The following is a 15,403-nucleotide window of genomic DNA, read 5'->3' as shown; positions in this document are numbered from 1 at the left end:
CACTTAAGGTGATTAATACCCCCGCCCCGTGACGACAGTCTTACCCAAGGAATGATCTTTCCTTGATCTTCTGCCATTTAAATGCCGTTACCATGGCAACGCAGCTTCCGACACGTCCGAAAAATATGTCTTGCACATCTTCCCACCAAGACTATTGTGTGTGCCACATTTCATAAGCTTTTTTCAAAAACTGAGCAAGTAGTTCAATCCACAAGATCTTTCCTTGATCTTCCACCATTAATATGCCGTTACCATGGCAACGCAGCTTCCGACATGTCCAAAAAATATGTCTTGCACATCTTCCCACCAAGACCAATGTGTGTGCCACATTTCATGAGCTTCAGTCGAATACAGAGGAAGTAGTTCAATCCGCAAGATCTTTCCTTGATCTTCTGCCATTTATATGCCGTTACCATGGCAACGCAGCTTCCGACACGTCCGAAAAATATGTCTTCCACATCTTCCCACCAAGATCAAGGTGTGTGCCACATTTCATAAGCTTTGGTCAAAAAACTGAGGAAGTAGTTAAATCCGCAAGATCTTTCCTTGATCTTCTGCCATTAATATGCCGTTACCATGGCAACGTACTTTCGGGTACTGTCAAAAAATGCGTCTTGCACATCTGCAACCAAAGGCACACATCTGTACCAAGTTTCATGGAAATTGGGCAAAAACTGAGGAAGTAGTTTGCAACACAAAATTTTCCATCATTTTGGCTCATAATATGTGAGCTGTTACCATGGCAATATACTTTTTGTCACTGTCAAGAAATGTGTCATGCTGACCTATATCCTAAGACAAACATTCAATATGAATTCCATGAGAATTGGAAGAACACTGATGAAGCAGTTTTGCCATGAAGCATTTTGCCCTATATTTTACCAATAACATGCCGTTACCATGGCAACGCACTTTTTGCCACTGCGGAAATATGTGTCTTGCACATTAACATATTCAGATGAACATCTGTACCTAATTTCATAAAAATTGATCAAAAACTGTGGGAGGAGTTCGCGACGCAAGATTTGTACCCATTTTTGCCCATAATATGCCGTTACCATGGCAACGTACTTTTGGGTACCGTCAAAAAATACGTCTTGCACATCTACAACCCAAGGCACACATCTGTGCCAAGTTTTATGGGAATCGGTTGAAAACTGAGGAAGTAGTTCGCGACGCAAGATTTGCAACGGACCGACCGCCCGACCGACCGACCGACCGCCCGACCGACCGCCCGACCGCCCGACCGACCGACCGACCGCCCGACCGTCCGCTGATTCCTATATACCCCCTTCAAACTTCGTTTGGTGGGGGTATAATAAAATATTTAGCACTGTATCAGAGATTTGCCCATTTAGAAGTAGAATGCTATTATTTGTAGTAAATATGGCAAAGAAAAGAAAGCGAAGTTTTGGCGATTTGGAAATCAGTTGACAATCTAATATAACACCACAATGCATGCAAATAAGGTTCTACATGTAAAGCCTTCTAGATCATGTGATAATGTACATGTACACATATTTGCTGGCTTAGAATTCCTACAGCGTATCTTCTTTCTCAAATTCTCTGTCACTCATTTTCACTGTTTGATTACTGGACGAGTTACAGTGTACACACATGATTCTTATCACAATTGATATTGATGATGATGATGAAAACAAAACAAGGATTTGTACATCAAAATAATAATCTTATCAGATGGCAATAATGATTATGACAATTATTCATATTTCTTCATAATTTTGTTTAAACCTACATGTACAACTTGTAATGCTGCCTTGCTTAACAAACCAGGGTAGTGTATACCCTTCACTGTAAATGTTCATTTTTTTGTGTGCTTTTTTGTTGTTGTAATTTTGTGAATTTTACGAGAGCCTAGATTCACGAAATTAAAATGCACACAAAATTTCTTGTCTACACTATAAGTGCTAAATGCCATTGGCAACTGCCAAAAAAAAAAAAAAAAAAAAAATCATGCCACACACTGAAAAGGCCATCTGCTCCAATTTGTGAAAATTTAAGGCCGCAAAACTCTATGATGTGACCACATAAAACAAAACAAAAAGAAAACAAAATGGAATATGATCTTGGGCCATTACTTATCTACTTCTTGTCAATAAGCTAAGGGACTGTAGTAGATCTGATAATTTTGACTCCCTTCCTCTCCAGGGGTGGTGGCCTAATTTCAGGAAAAGTTCAGAAAGAGGTGGAACAGGAAAGGACCTGTTCACATCAATTACCTGTCCATGATGTGCCCCTAATCACATCAAAACAAATGTCTATAAACTTGTGCTATAAATACCTAATACCTCCATTTTATAAACACTGACTGGCATTCATCATGCAAGAGTGCCCCATCCTGATCCCATATTTATTTGCCAAACCTGGGGGTGTTTCATAAAGCTGGGTCTTCATGTTACCAACAACTTAAGAACGACTGGTGATCAGTTCTGATGTGCTATACTTATCAGAATTTCAATAATTCAACACAAGAACTGATCACCAGTTGTTCTTAAGTCATTCGTAACTTTACAGTAAGAACAGCTTTATGAAACACCCCCAGGACTCTAAACATATTGACATGGTTATAAAAAGTGGTAAATCATAATTGCAATTTACCATGACAGTAACTGACACACTTCCACTGCCTGGAAATTTGTATGCAATGTACTGGAATTTGTCCTACATGAATCTATTTAAACAATCATGCATATATATGGTACACGTTTGTGTAGGTTTGCTATACGCAACCCATATTTTTCACGATTTTTTTTCCGGGTACACTGTAGGCTACATGCCTATCTGAGATGAATCTGACATCAGCGCACTGTAACTTGTGGCAGCCATTTATAACTTGGGGGGGGGGGGGGGGTTCCAAAGAAGAATAAAAGCACTGTCAATGGGTTACGCAATGAGCCATGTGTATAACAAACTTTGTAAATTATTATAATTATTTTTTTTTGTTAGACACACTTGAAGCCCCAGGTAAGAAATTATTCAAAAAACAAAAACAAAAACAAAAACAAAAACACCCAAACCGAACTGGTCTACACGTGTGTATATACAAGTGCATTTCACTGTGCTAAAGAGGTACAGGTTTCAGTCACTTTGATGCTCTGCTATCAATTTAATTCAAATATGACTTTAAAGGGGATGGCTAGTAACTGATCAGTGGGAATGCAGGGGGATGATTGTTCCAATTCTTGTGGGATTCATTTTAAGAGTACATTATATATCTATTGTTGTGTGAAAATTATTGCTTCAGAACGGTCTCATATTCAAGGAATGTGCAGTTTAATGTCCCGTCACTGTACAGGCATGCTAGCCTGGAACCATTAAACTGCTCATTACTTGAATATGAGACCATTCTGAATCAAATAATTTTCACACAACAAGAGATATATAATGTACTCTTAAAATGAATCCCACAAGAATTGGCAGGGTTCGAAATTGGCGATGGTCCGCTGGCCATTGGCCACCCAAAATCACGTCGGACTAGCTAAAAATCATAAAATCCTGAAGTAACTAGTCCGTCTGGCTAGCCAAAATATTGCTTCAGTGTCAAAATTGATTCTAAGTAGTCCGCCTGGCTAGTTAAAAAAAAAAAGTTAAGTGCGACCCCCTGATTGGAACAATCATCCCCCAGCATTCCCTAGATTCCCACTGATCATTCAGTTACTAGCCATCCCCTGTAATAATACAGATAGCACTCTTGCCACGTAAAAATGCACAACAGTGTATACTGCTAATTTTCATTATTTCTCTCTTTGTAGGTACATTCTACAGACCTTTCTTCCAGCATGAAACCGATTTAGAACAGCAGTATTCACACTGAGTGTTTACATAGTACCGGGTGCATTATACATATGCAGGGCCTACTGTATAAAGATGTTTCAAATGTGACTTTAAATACTATCACAATGAAAATCTCTATACCATTTACAATACTAATGTACAAATAACTGTTCAGGGAATGTCACTAAGCTCATTTAACTTTAAAAAGGAGAAACTGAAACTGAGAGGCTCAAATGCTACAAATCAAAAACAGTGCAGGAAACTGAATGTTCAAATTTATGCTACACATTATAGATCACTTCAATGTCAGTGAGCCAGCTATGTTGGTTTTAAAACTGTTCCAAGATCATATCACTGATCAGATACAACCTGAGTTACTTCCTCTTCTGGATGCTTGTATTTGAAGGAAAAATATTATCCTGGGGGATAATAACAAACAATTGTTGTTTTCACTGAACTAGCGTTACAATAATATTGATGTTGAATGTTGTTGAAAGTACAAATTCAACTCCATTTTTCAAGCTGGCTCCCATAAAAAGTAAACACAAAAAAACTGTACAAGTTTCATCACAACTACACACAAGGTTAACAAAAAGTTGTAGAAAATAATAAATCCTTGTTGTGAATTATTGCAATATTTTGTAAAAACAGTAATTTTCTCTATAATATAGCCTATTAGAATGAGACTGTAGTTGTACACTGTATATGATTTTTGTGTGGAAGTCAGTCAGCGACTTGAGACAAAGAAATTAAATGATGATTCATTGTCCGTGTAAACTTTGACCATATACAATGTAGAACTAATTATTAAATCAATTCATTACATGGGATCCAATATAACAGTGCAAAAGCATGCATAATCTTGTTTGTTTGTTTTTTAAGGGCACTCTGTATCAAAAAAGAGATTTTCCAGAGGATGGAGCACAATAATTATAATGCATTTTATAATAATTTGCTGTCTACTATTAATCGGTACAACACAGTATAGGCCTATGATAAGATGCTACTTGTACTTCTACAACTGTACAGACTGTCCATATGCACACTGACTGTATTAATGAATGAAACACTTTTCAGAACCAAGTGCTTTTTAATCATTGTTATCATAGGACAAAAGATACAGTACAATATACTGATACGATTCAAAATAAATCATTACAACTCTTGGAGAAAAACACAACAGCAAAGTTTAGTTTTTATGAGTGCTATAGCATCTAGCAACAAGGGACACCCATAAAAAATGATAAATATACAGTGATAAACAAGACACTAACTACCGGGTTGCGAGTGTTTTCCATTGTTTGACACAATTATCAAACTACAGAGTATGATCAAAGAGAGGCAAGACAACATAAAGGGCCTGTATGCACGGTGCTCAATGAAACGGGTGACCGAGGCTTGTCTCGCTCAATTAAAGACTGACTATAAACAGGCAACACGAATATTTGGATATTTCCAGTCTATAGGTACAGTGTGTATTGTACATGATGGCCAGAGGGATACTTTTCAGGCATAATTTAAAACACCATTTGCAGATGAAACAAAAACCCAACATTAGTGCTTTCAAATAGTTTTAAAATGTGAGTTAGGGATAGAAACAACCACTGTAAAAATTTGAATCCATGTAATCTATGTTAAGTGTTTTGAAATACACAAAATGTAAACAATAGTTGTACAGTAATAAAAATGTTTCTAAGCTAAACCGCCTACAGTTATGGTTTAATGAGAAAAATACTGATACCATTATTGTGAAAAATAATGTATAAAATATTGTATATGGTAGAGTGTTTTGTGACAACAGACCTACACACATATTAATTGTGTATATGCATCACATGTGATATCTGGAACATTTTTAAACCACTGCTCCCAAAGGTAAAGAGGACCTTTAATACAACATTCACATGTGGTGGTGCAGTACAAATTGATTGCAAATTTTTTGGAATTAACAGGAACATGAGAGGTGTAATATTTTTCATGGGAGAGCCCCTATTCGAGATACAATAAAGATTGACAACATTCTTCATGTTGTAAAACACTCTCCACCACCTTTGTGAAACTGTTGTGCAATGGTTATCAGTTTGTTGTTGTTTTTTCTACTTACAAACAAATGGTCACTGCTTGTCAAAACTTTATGCCTTTATTTTTATTCTTTCCCTTTGCTTTAAAGCACTGAAACTAAACATATGTATAAGCTTAAAAATTATGGAGTATGAACGTAACAGCCCCAATCAAAAGACAAGCATCATCAATATTTCATTACAGTCGATTGCTCATGAACAGACAAGTCATGATTTCATGCAAATAAATAACATGTGGTCACTGGACAGATGATTTCCTGATGTTATATGACAGGTTTCAGTGCTTTTCTTTTCCTTTGCCAAATGTAACAATTACCTACAGTTATGAGTTGTACCCATACCACACATTTACATCCACACACATTGTGTAAATGTGACCGTGCACCTCAAAACAAACATAAAGTCGCACACACTGATTTTGCGTGAGGACTGAAAATAAATGAAATGGGTAAACCTAGCCGAACTTGACTTTTTCATATTTTATGAAAGAGCGGGTCTTCTTTTACATTATGCTAAAATTTGGGATAATAAAACGGGCAGGAAAGTGTATTTTTTTAGCAGTTTATCTCGAACATTTTTTGTAGAATAGTGTGATTAGGTGTGTCTTTAGAATCCCTTTTTCATTTCTGCAAAACCTTGTCCACACTCTTCACCTTCGACTCTAATAACTTTTGAAAGGATAGGGCTACTGCTTTGAAAGTTGGCATTAATTATTGACAGAATGTGTTAATGAGGCATGCTTAATTTCAGTTTAATCTCATAATCCCTTCATTGTTGTTACTCTGGTGGTGTACTTCCTGTTTTTTGTCCCATTCATTGCACAGCTAGCACGGTTTGGTAAAGATTAAGCGCTTGAATAGACACTGTACTTCAGAGCCTCTTTTCTCGGTTCACACTTTTCCTGAGTTTGTGCTTTCTTTCCAATATTTAGATAGGTTAGGAGAGTCCAATTGATTTGAGTTATACATCATTTTAAAGCTTCAAGTCTGCTCTTTCAGAATATGGTCTTCACTTGAAATTCATGTCTGGCGACTTTTTGTTTGTTTCGAGGTGCAGTGTCACAAATTAGCTAAATGTAGTATTTTGCAGATCTTTTTTTTTTCTTTCTAGTTTCAGATTGTTGCAAATATGGTGGGCACTGTAACTAAGCAGATATTTTCTTTGGCTATTTTACACCTGCTCACACAAGCTTTGTTCCTTTGGAAATATTGTGTTTGTTTGTTCAATTGGAAAGATGACAGTATATCACGCAAACATGATATCAAACATGAAGCTTTATCCAAGGCTCACTTTTGACTATCCAGCACACATTTGAAAGGATCATTGAACTAACCCCTTGTACCGTAGTACGCAATGGGTGTAGGCAAGTACACTGTAGCCAAAAGTGATACAGTACCTGACTGAAAATAACGATACTGAGTCTGGCAGAGTCTGACAACAGGACCTTCACGAGGTTCTTTACTGGTCTGCGGGATCAGTCCACATCTATAATGAAGACTGTTCAAGTGGAGAGCTTGTTTGGGTCATGTGGTTTCAATGTAATTGTTTGAGAGTGTAATACTAAACTTCATTTGTCAAATTGCCTACAAGACAGTGATCCTCATATACTTTAATAGCTCTGCTATTGTGGGTGTGATCACATTCAGTTCTGCAAGCAAAGGGTAAGAAGTACAAGTGAAGAGAAGTAAAAATATAAAAATAGCTGGTTTTCCCTACGGCACACTGACATTATCCATGCTAATTCTCCATCATCATGCTCAAGTTGGCTATAAGAGATAAGGTAAAATCAGATGATGAAATCTGATAGGATGTTATGTGAAATATATGGAATTACAAAGCATCATAATCAAAATTATACCTGCACAAAGAGTACAACTGCGCCTCAGAATAGGATACTAGATCGAAGGCGCATTACAAATGCTGTACTTATTAATATAGAAAAACAACCATGAAATTATTGAGTGCAAATTTGTAAGGTGATTACAAGCCTGTCAATTTAACCTCAAGATGCATTTACAGTATCTTTGATGCTAAAAAGCTCCCTTTTTTGACATGCAATCAAAAAGAAAAATTTGTTCCTCAAGTGTCAAATTCTTGTTCTGTCGGAATGGCATAGCAAATAGATATAACTTCTTCCATGGACAATTGGGTTGTACATACACTTGTACATGTACATAATTGTAGTGATTCTGATGATACTTTTGTACAGCTTTGTACTAAAACCAAAGGGGCAATTGCAAGTCAATAACATCATCACCTCAAATCATTTGCATGAATATGAGCAATAAAATATTGTAGCTTTCTCATCCATGACCAAATTCACTGAAATGGGTACCATTTCTTCATAACTTCTTATTCTTTTTTTTAAACACTTGCCCAGTCTGGCAAACAGGTATTAGATTGTTGCAGAACACTTGCCCGAACATGAATTTTATTTGTCCAAAAAGAAAGTAAAAAAAAAATATTAAAAAAATAAAAAAAAAACATGGAAGAGAATGATATAGATTTCCCATGTAAGTCAAGGGCTTGAAAAAAATGCAATCACTTGAATAAACAGCACATGTTGATTCATACGCTTTCATTGGAGTACACTTGGTTCAGTGTTGGCATTGCATTGGGGTTCTTCACCTAAGTGTAGGAAAGTTGCTGAAATATGGTGCATTGCATCACTATTAAGCTAGCAGTCATTATCTTTGGGCTTCTGTGTGACTGACTTTGTGGGTTTGAAGGGGGAAAGTGAAAAAAAAAAGAATAGTTCAAAAACTTTTTGCTTGCTTGATTCAGGCAAGCTTTTTCCTTTATTTTTATTTTTTCAGTTATTTATCTTTTTTACTGTTCCACAGCACTTGCCTTAATCTAATTTCACTCGCGTCAGGCAATCAAGCAAGCGCTTAATTGCAGTACCTTGCATTCAGTTCTTCTGGCTTGACTTGACTTTGTAAAATGTCACTAACCTGAACATGATGTGGGGTACATTGTAGGACATTAAAATGCCAACATGGAAAGTGAGAATTTCTAAATTGCAGCGATGGGCAGCTTGCCACAACCAGGGAAGGACAACTAATTGAGGAAGTGTCACCTTTCTTTCTTGACACAAATGCAGCATCTGAAAGTAGACAAATGAACTTTTTATGGGATTGTATCATTTTAAAAAGCAATAATCCCTACTGTGTATCAAACACTGTTCAAAGCCCTCAAAACAATGGTGGTACACATTTCTAAAATTACAATTCAAGAAAAATGACAAATCTTGGAGAAGGAAATTGCTTAAATAAGAATGATAACGTACTGCACAATGCAATTGTTGAACTTGCATTAAATCTTGGTCAAAAGGACGGCATACAAAGATTTTGATATTATACATCGGGGTCGCACTTAACTTTTTTTTTTAACTAGCCAGGCGGACTACTTAGAATCAATTTTGGCACTGAAGCAATATTTTGGCTAGCCAGACGGACTAGTTACTTCAGAATTTTATGATTTTTAGCTAGTCCGACATGATTTTGGGTGGCCAATGGCCAGCGGACCATCGCCAATTTCGAACCCTGTAAACATGTACATGTACAGTGTACAATGTAGCTAGACCTTTATGAACTTGCAAGAAACCATGTACAATAAAATCTATACAGTGAAAAATGTACAAACATGCCCACCCATGGGCATGGATATATTCCCCCCCCCCCTTTTTTTTTTTTTTTTTTTGGGGGGGGGGGGGAGGGGGCATAAATATTTCATATTGAAAGTCATATATTACTGCAACAGAAAACAGGTACAGTACAAACTTGTATGTACAGTACCTGTACAGCGTACATTCATATTTTCCATGCGATACTAAACAGGAAAGAGTAAAAACAAAACTACGTGTAGAAATGGTGATGACTCTAATGATTTGATACACATTTACCAAATTAATTCTGTATATATATAGACAGAAGCTTCTGAAAAAAGGGCAAGATTTGATGGATCCTAGAGTGATGCATCTCTGGGCACAGCATGCACATGGGTAGACCTAGTACTGATCTAATGTACACTTGTAGGCCCTACAGCCTACTACACACCGTGTGACAGCCTACAGTTGTTGTAGACCGTACACATTAATTTGCTTCGTGTCACCGCATCTGTGAGACTGCTTCATTTGTAGTACTAGTGTACAATGTACAGTTACATGTGAACCTCAGACTATGAAACTTAAAGGACAAGTCCACCTTCATATACATACGGATTGAGTGAATGCAGCAATATTAGTAGAACACATCAGTGAGAGTTTGAGCAAAATTGGACAACCCGTTCAAAAGTTATGAATTTTTCAAGTTTCTCCTCAGTCACTGCTGGATGAGAAGACTACTACAGCTTGTGATGTCACATGTGTACAACGATGTAAAGAAAACATAAAGGAAATTCAACATATTTTCACTTTTCTCGCATCTACAGGTGTATAGTAAAAAAAATGCTTGACTTGCCTCTTTCAGAAGGAAGGAGGAATAATATTACCCTTAACATGTACATCAGTGACAGGTTGAGGAAATGTGCACTTTTTTCTAAAAATTAACTTTTGTGAAATTCTCTTTATATTTTCCTTATATCGTTGTACGCATGTGACATCATGCAGTCTGTTGAGAATGAGAAGGGCGTTAAGTTGTCTCAAACACTATGGGTTTTGTGACAACTTAACGCCCTTATCATTCTAAACCGACGATGCACTGTAGTAGTCTTCTCATCCAGCAGTGACTGCACAGATAATTCAATAATTCATAAGTTTATTTTGAATGGGTTGTCCGATTTTCCCCAAACTTTCACTAATGTGTGTAGTCTTGATGCACTCACTCAATCCACATGTGAAGGTGGACTTGTCCTTTAAACGTCAAAAGAGTTTCAATCTGTCAATCAGTTTTCATTCCCAACTCTTGAAAGGTCACTCTGTGCATAACTGGCTGCTCATTACTAGACAATCTTTTTCAAGTGAGGCAAGATATAAATATTTGATAAGCCTTAGGAATTACTTCCCCTTTCTTGGACGAGTTTGTAAATGTAAATGAATGACATGTACACTTTGTAGTAAATACATTTTCTTACAAGTTTGTACTGTATGTGTACGTCTACGTACACACTAAAAATTGTACTCCAAATGCATGGTACACTGTATATCGTATACATGTAGATGGTGTAGCATACAAATGTACAGCTGTAGAAGGGGTGTTATACATCTGTTCTACAAGCTTAAATCGGTGCAATTGTTCCTCCAACACAATGTCACTTGGGTATAAAACTAGTAATGAAATCTGAATGAGATGCCCTCGGTAATTAATGCTTCAATATAAAGTCTGTAGAAACATGAATTGCCACATTTGTATGGTTGTAACTTCAAAGAATCAATATCAGTTTTAACACTATTTGGTATGATATGATGAGATACAATTATAATGCTTTACCACACATTTCCCATATAAATACCTGCCCTACATTGTAGTATTTTCAGGACTAGTCTTCAATGGGTTACTGTAATGAACAGGTCTCCATCCCATGAGGACACATTCTTAATTGTACTGCATCATTTTATATTCAAAGGCATAATTTACCATTTGCAGATGAAACAAAAATTCAGCATTAGTGCTTCAAAATAGTTCTAAAATGTGAGTTAGGGATAGAAACAACCAATGTAAAAATTTGAACCTGTATAAATCAATGTTTAGCATTGTTAAATGTAAAATGTGAACAATAGTAAAAATGTTTGCAGACCAAACCGTCTACAGTTATGGTTTATTGAGAAAAATAGTATATCTCCAATTTATATTCGAGGCTTTATGGCAAAAATGTTATATGGTAGGATGTTTTGTGATTCAACTGACCTAATGTACGTGTACACATTGTATATATGCATCAAATGTGATATCTTTTAACATTTTTTAAATCACTTCTCCCAAAGGTAAACAGAACCTTTAACATGCAGGTTATGGGTCTGCCTGTCTGCGCCTGGTTTGTGTGCCGGTCCACGTAGTGTGTGTGTGTTGCACCACATTAAGTAATCTGCATGGTGATGTACATTGCACACAATGTACATGTACATACAAACAAATTACATTTTGCAACCCTAAATGATTCTGAATATCTTCTATTGTTGTTTTTCCTACTCTTCAACTTCTAAAATGAACAAGAGTTTATAGCATTGTATCTTTAAGAATTACAAGCAATAAACAATAACAATAATAATAATAATCTTATAAATCATTCAATGTCAGTTTTATTACTCAGACATGTTCCTTTGCATCCTTGGTCCTACTGCTTGTATTCATTACTGTCATTAGTAGTATACACTTGTACACTTATCAATCATGCCATCTCGATTTCTTGATCCCAACTGGAGAAATTCCCTGTTTATGCCTCAAATACATTATTGTACGTGGACAAGTTACAATCTCTTTGATGAAAGCAGAAGACGTTTAAGGAGAACGTTCAACAATCACTAACAATCAGTGATGTATCTACAGTTCTCTGAAGTGTCAACTTATAATGTAGCTTTACAAATCAACATTTTAGGTAGGCCTTACTGAGTACACATTGTATAGATATTATACATAATGTATACATGCATTGAGCTACTGTATGCGCCATATATTTCGCAAGTATAAATTTTTGTGATTCGGGAACTCCTGACGATTTTGCGAGTGGTTAAATTCGCGATCATGAAGTCCTGTACTGAACGGAGAAGTGTACACGCGTACGTCGCATTCACATTGGGATCAGAGTCAATATTTTCCCACGTCTTTAATTTCGCGAATAGCACCTGACTCGCGAAATTCGCGAAAATAAAAACCTCACGAAATATTCGCTGTATACACTAAATGTTAAGTACAGTGTAGTTCAATGGCACATGTGTGATAGTGTCAAATGCATACAAATTACAAATGTATGTGTGTGTGTGTGTGTGTGTGTGAGTGCGTGCGCCTCACAGCGAGTGGCCTCTAATGGCCAGCTGTAACTGACTGCTCCATATCCCAGTCAAGCTGAGAGTGACAAAAATTCCTTAATGATTTGCCCTCATTTTCAATCTCCAGCTCTACAAATTGTATAATACCAACAACAGCACGTGATGCACTTTTAGCAGAAAATACAATGTGCATCACATTCAAAATGTTAGAGAACATCATAAAACTCCAAACTATGGAATTCAGAAAAGCAGATTTTGGTAGTCCATGGGAAATGAAGTTTTGATTGCAGAAATGAGACAAGAAGATTCCAATAAACGTGTACATGTAGGCAGTAATGAATATAAATTCACACCGACATGCAAATGATTTACACAAAATAAGCTAGAGGTTTTAGGAATTCGTGTCCCCAGGAACTTCTTCTTCAAGTGTGCTTGTTAGTCATTTCATCCAATACTGCACAACCAACTTGGTTACTTCAGCAACAACTATTATAAAACACACAGTGTATGTAGTTAATAGGTGACAAAGATACAAACCTACAGTCCGACCTCTCCCATCTGGACATGTCGGGACCGGCGCTCATCCGGATTTATAAGGGATTTGGCCAGACATGGGAGACTCAATGTTTAATACACCCAGCTGCCTACCCAATGGTATCTAGACTGGTATACGTGTACAAATGTATCAAGTTTGGGTGAACATGTCTTGTCATTGTCAGCTGCCCCGGGGTCAGCTGAGCTGGTCTGCGTTCAAAATTCTCTGATAATTTTCTTAATGAACAATCGCCTGTATCATATGCCCTGATTTAATGAAGTTTTCTGTCCACGTTCTTGGGGTGATTGGGGGGTAGTGAAAGTATGAATGCATGTTATTATAGATGAAAATTATTTAGATTTGAATGTATGTCATTTGTGTTGGGAATACAGTTGAACCTCTATTATCCGGCCTCCCTTTATCCGGATCTCTCTATTATCCGGACGCAATCTCGCCGTGATTTTTTTTTAATAATTACGGGAAGAAAGGGGGATTCCCAACTCCTTGAGAACTCCTACCCAAACACACATGAATTACATATTACTTCCAATATGATTAACATACATTGCATCAAATTTCCTTCCAAATTGCTTACCTTCAGACATTTCAACATCCCGAAACATCGATCCCCAAATGTAACAATGAAAAGGTTGCAGTATACACATTACTACATGTGGTACTGGGCTACATCAGTACATGTGTATGTATAATGTAAATTTTACATGTATAAAGCATCGAGTCTCCCGTATCCGGTCAAATCCCTTATCCGGATGAGCCCCGGTCCCGACTTGTCCGGATACGAGAGGTTCAACTGTACTATAATTCATGTGAGTTTGTGTAGGAATTTTGTATGAGTTTGAAATCCCCATTTTCCCCATGATTATGAAATTGAAAGAAAAAAGAAAAGGCAATCACACAGAGATCGCATCCGGATAACAGACAGATCCGAATTAAGGGAGGCCGGATAGTAGAGGTTGAAATGTACAACAATACAAACTTGTGTACATTCCACAAATGTACCATAGTATATACACGTATCCACCACTACTACATGTACTAGAACGAACATTACTGATTGATACCAGCTGCATGTAAAATGTCTGTAAATTCAAGTCAACATTCAGATTCAGGCATGTCGAAAACTGATCCTACAAGTGATTTATGATGAGCAACAATGTGTTTTTTTTTTAATACTTTTCTTCCACTTTTGGCATTTGCTTTCAAAATTTTGCTATCATTAAGTAATGACCAAATGGACACATGCTGCTGGGTGTGTAAATTACTTTGTTTCACATCGTCACGTCATTATTTAATAAAGACAAAAACAACTCGGGCTAGGAACTAATGTTAAATAGATCCACTTCCCACCCTACAATGGTACATGCCCACGTCTACTCGAAATCACGACAGTTTGACACAATCATCATCACTGGCTGTGGTTCATACTCTACCTGGCAACCTCGCTTGTGATGAAAGCCAACCACAACAACATGCAGAATAGTTCCAGGGCCAGATGGCTCTTCATCTTTTGCTTCACTATGTTGGGCCATTCTCTTAAATCTCAGTTCATTCTTTACATAAGACTTCAGACGTAGACAAGCTATGGCCCATGTACACAAAAATGCATGTACGCATCAGGATCCAGGATGAGGTAGTTCATCAATTTAGTGACATCATCTTTGAAGCTAATCCCATGAAGGTTCTACAACAGCAAGAAACTCGGTTTGTGTCCCACCAAATCACAATTGGGTGGGTTTTACTTTTACACGTATTGATAGCCGATTTGCAGAGCCAAGGCAAAGCATTCAATGTATATTTATTCTGATTTCTAGTTTACATGTTCAGCACGATGTTCTAGAAATTATGTAGAATAGCGCCTACGTCTTGATGACGAAATAGGCCAACTTAATCAGTAGGGGACTGATTTTCCATCCATTCTGCTCTGGCTGACTGTGTTGACCACTCCGTTCGTAAAGTTTAGACTTTAGATGTTGACGTCGAAGTTTATGTAGAAGTCTTATGTAAGAGCCAGAGCTAGCAGCAGAGGCATCACATCATTCATACTTC

At 37.0% G+C, this 15,403-nt stretch overlaps 1 protein-coding gene across 1 annotated transcript in view; it reads right to left on the bottom strand.

Annotated features, from left to right (window-relative positions):
• Positions 1-15,190, bottom strand: part of LOC139730054 (late secretory pathway protein AVL9 homolog) — a 50,100-nt gene extending 34,910 nt beyond the window's left edge. The window contains exon 1 of the mRNA XM_071640966.1: positions 14,788-15,190. Coding sequence (XP_071497067.1) covers positions 14,788-14,886 — 99 coding nt within the window. The 5' untranslated portion in view covers positions 14,887-15,190. The remainder of the gene's footprint in view (positions 1-14,787) is intronic.
• Between the last annotated feature and the right edge of the window lie 213 nt (positions 15,191-15,403).

The sequence above is a fragment of the Diadema antillarum genome, unplaced genomic scaffold, assembly GCF_040938485.1.
Source record: "Diadema antillarum isolate AM-2024a unplaced genomic scaffold, OU_Dant_1.0 seq00000288_RagTag, whole genome shotgun sequence".
Classification (NCBI taxonomy): domain Eukaryota; kingdom Metazoa; phylum Echinodermata; class Echinoidea; order Diadematoida; family Diadematidae; genus Diadema; species Diadema antillarum.
The sequence above is the reverse complement of the archived record's forward strand: the minus strand, read 5'-3'. Positions and strand labels throughout refer to the sequence as shown.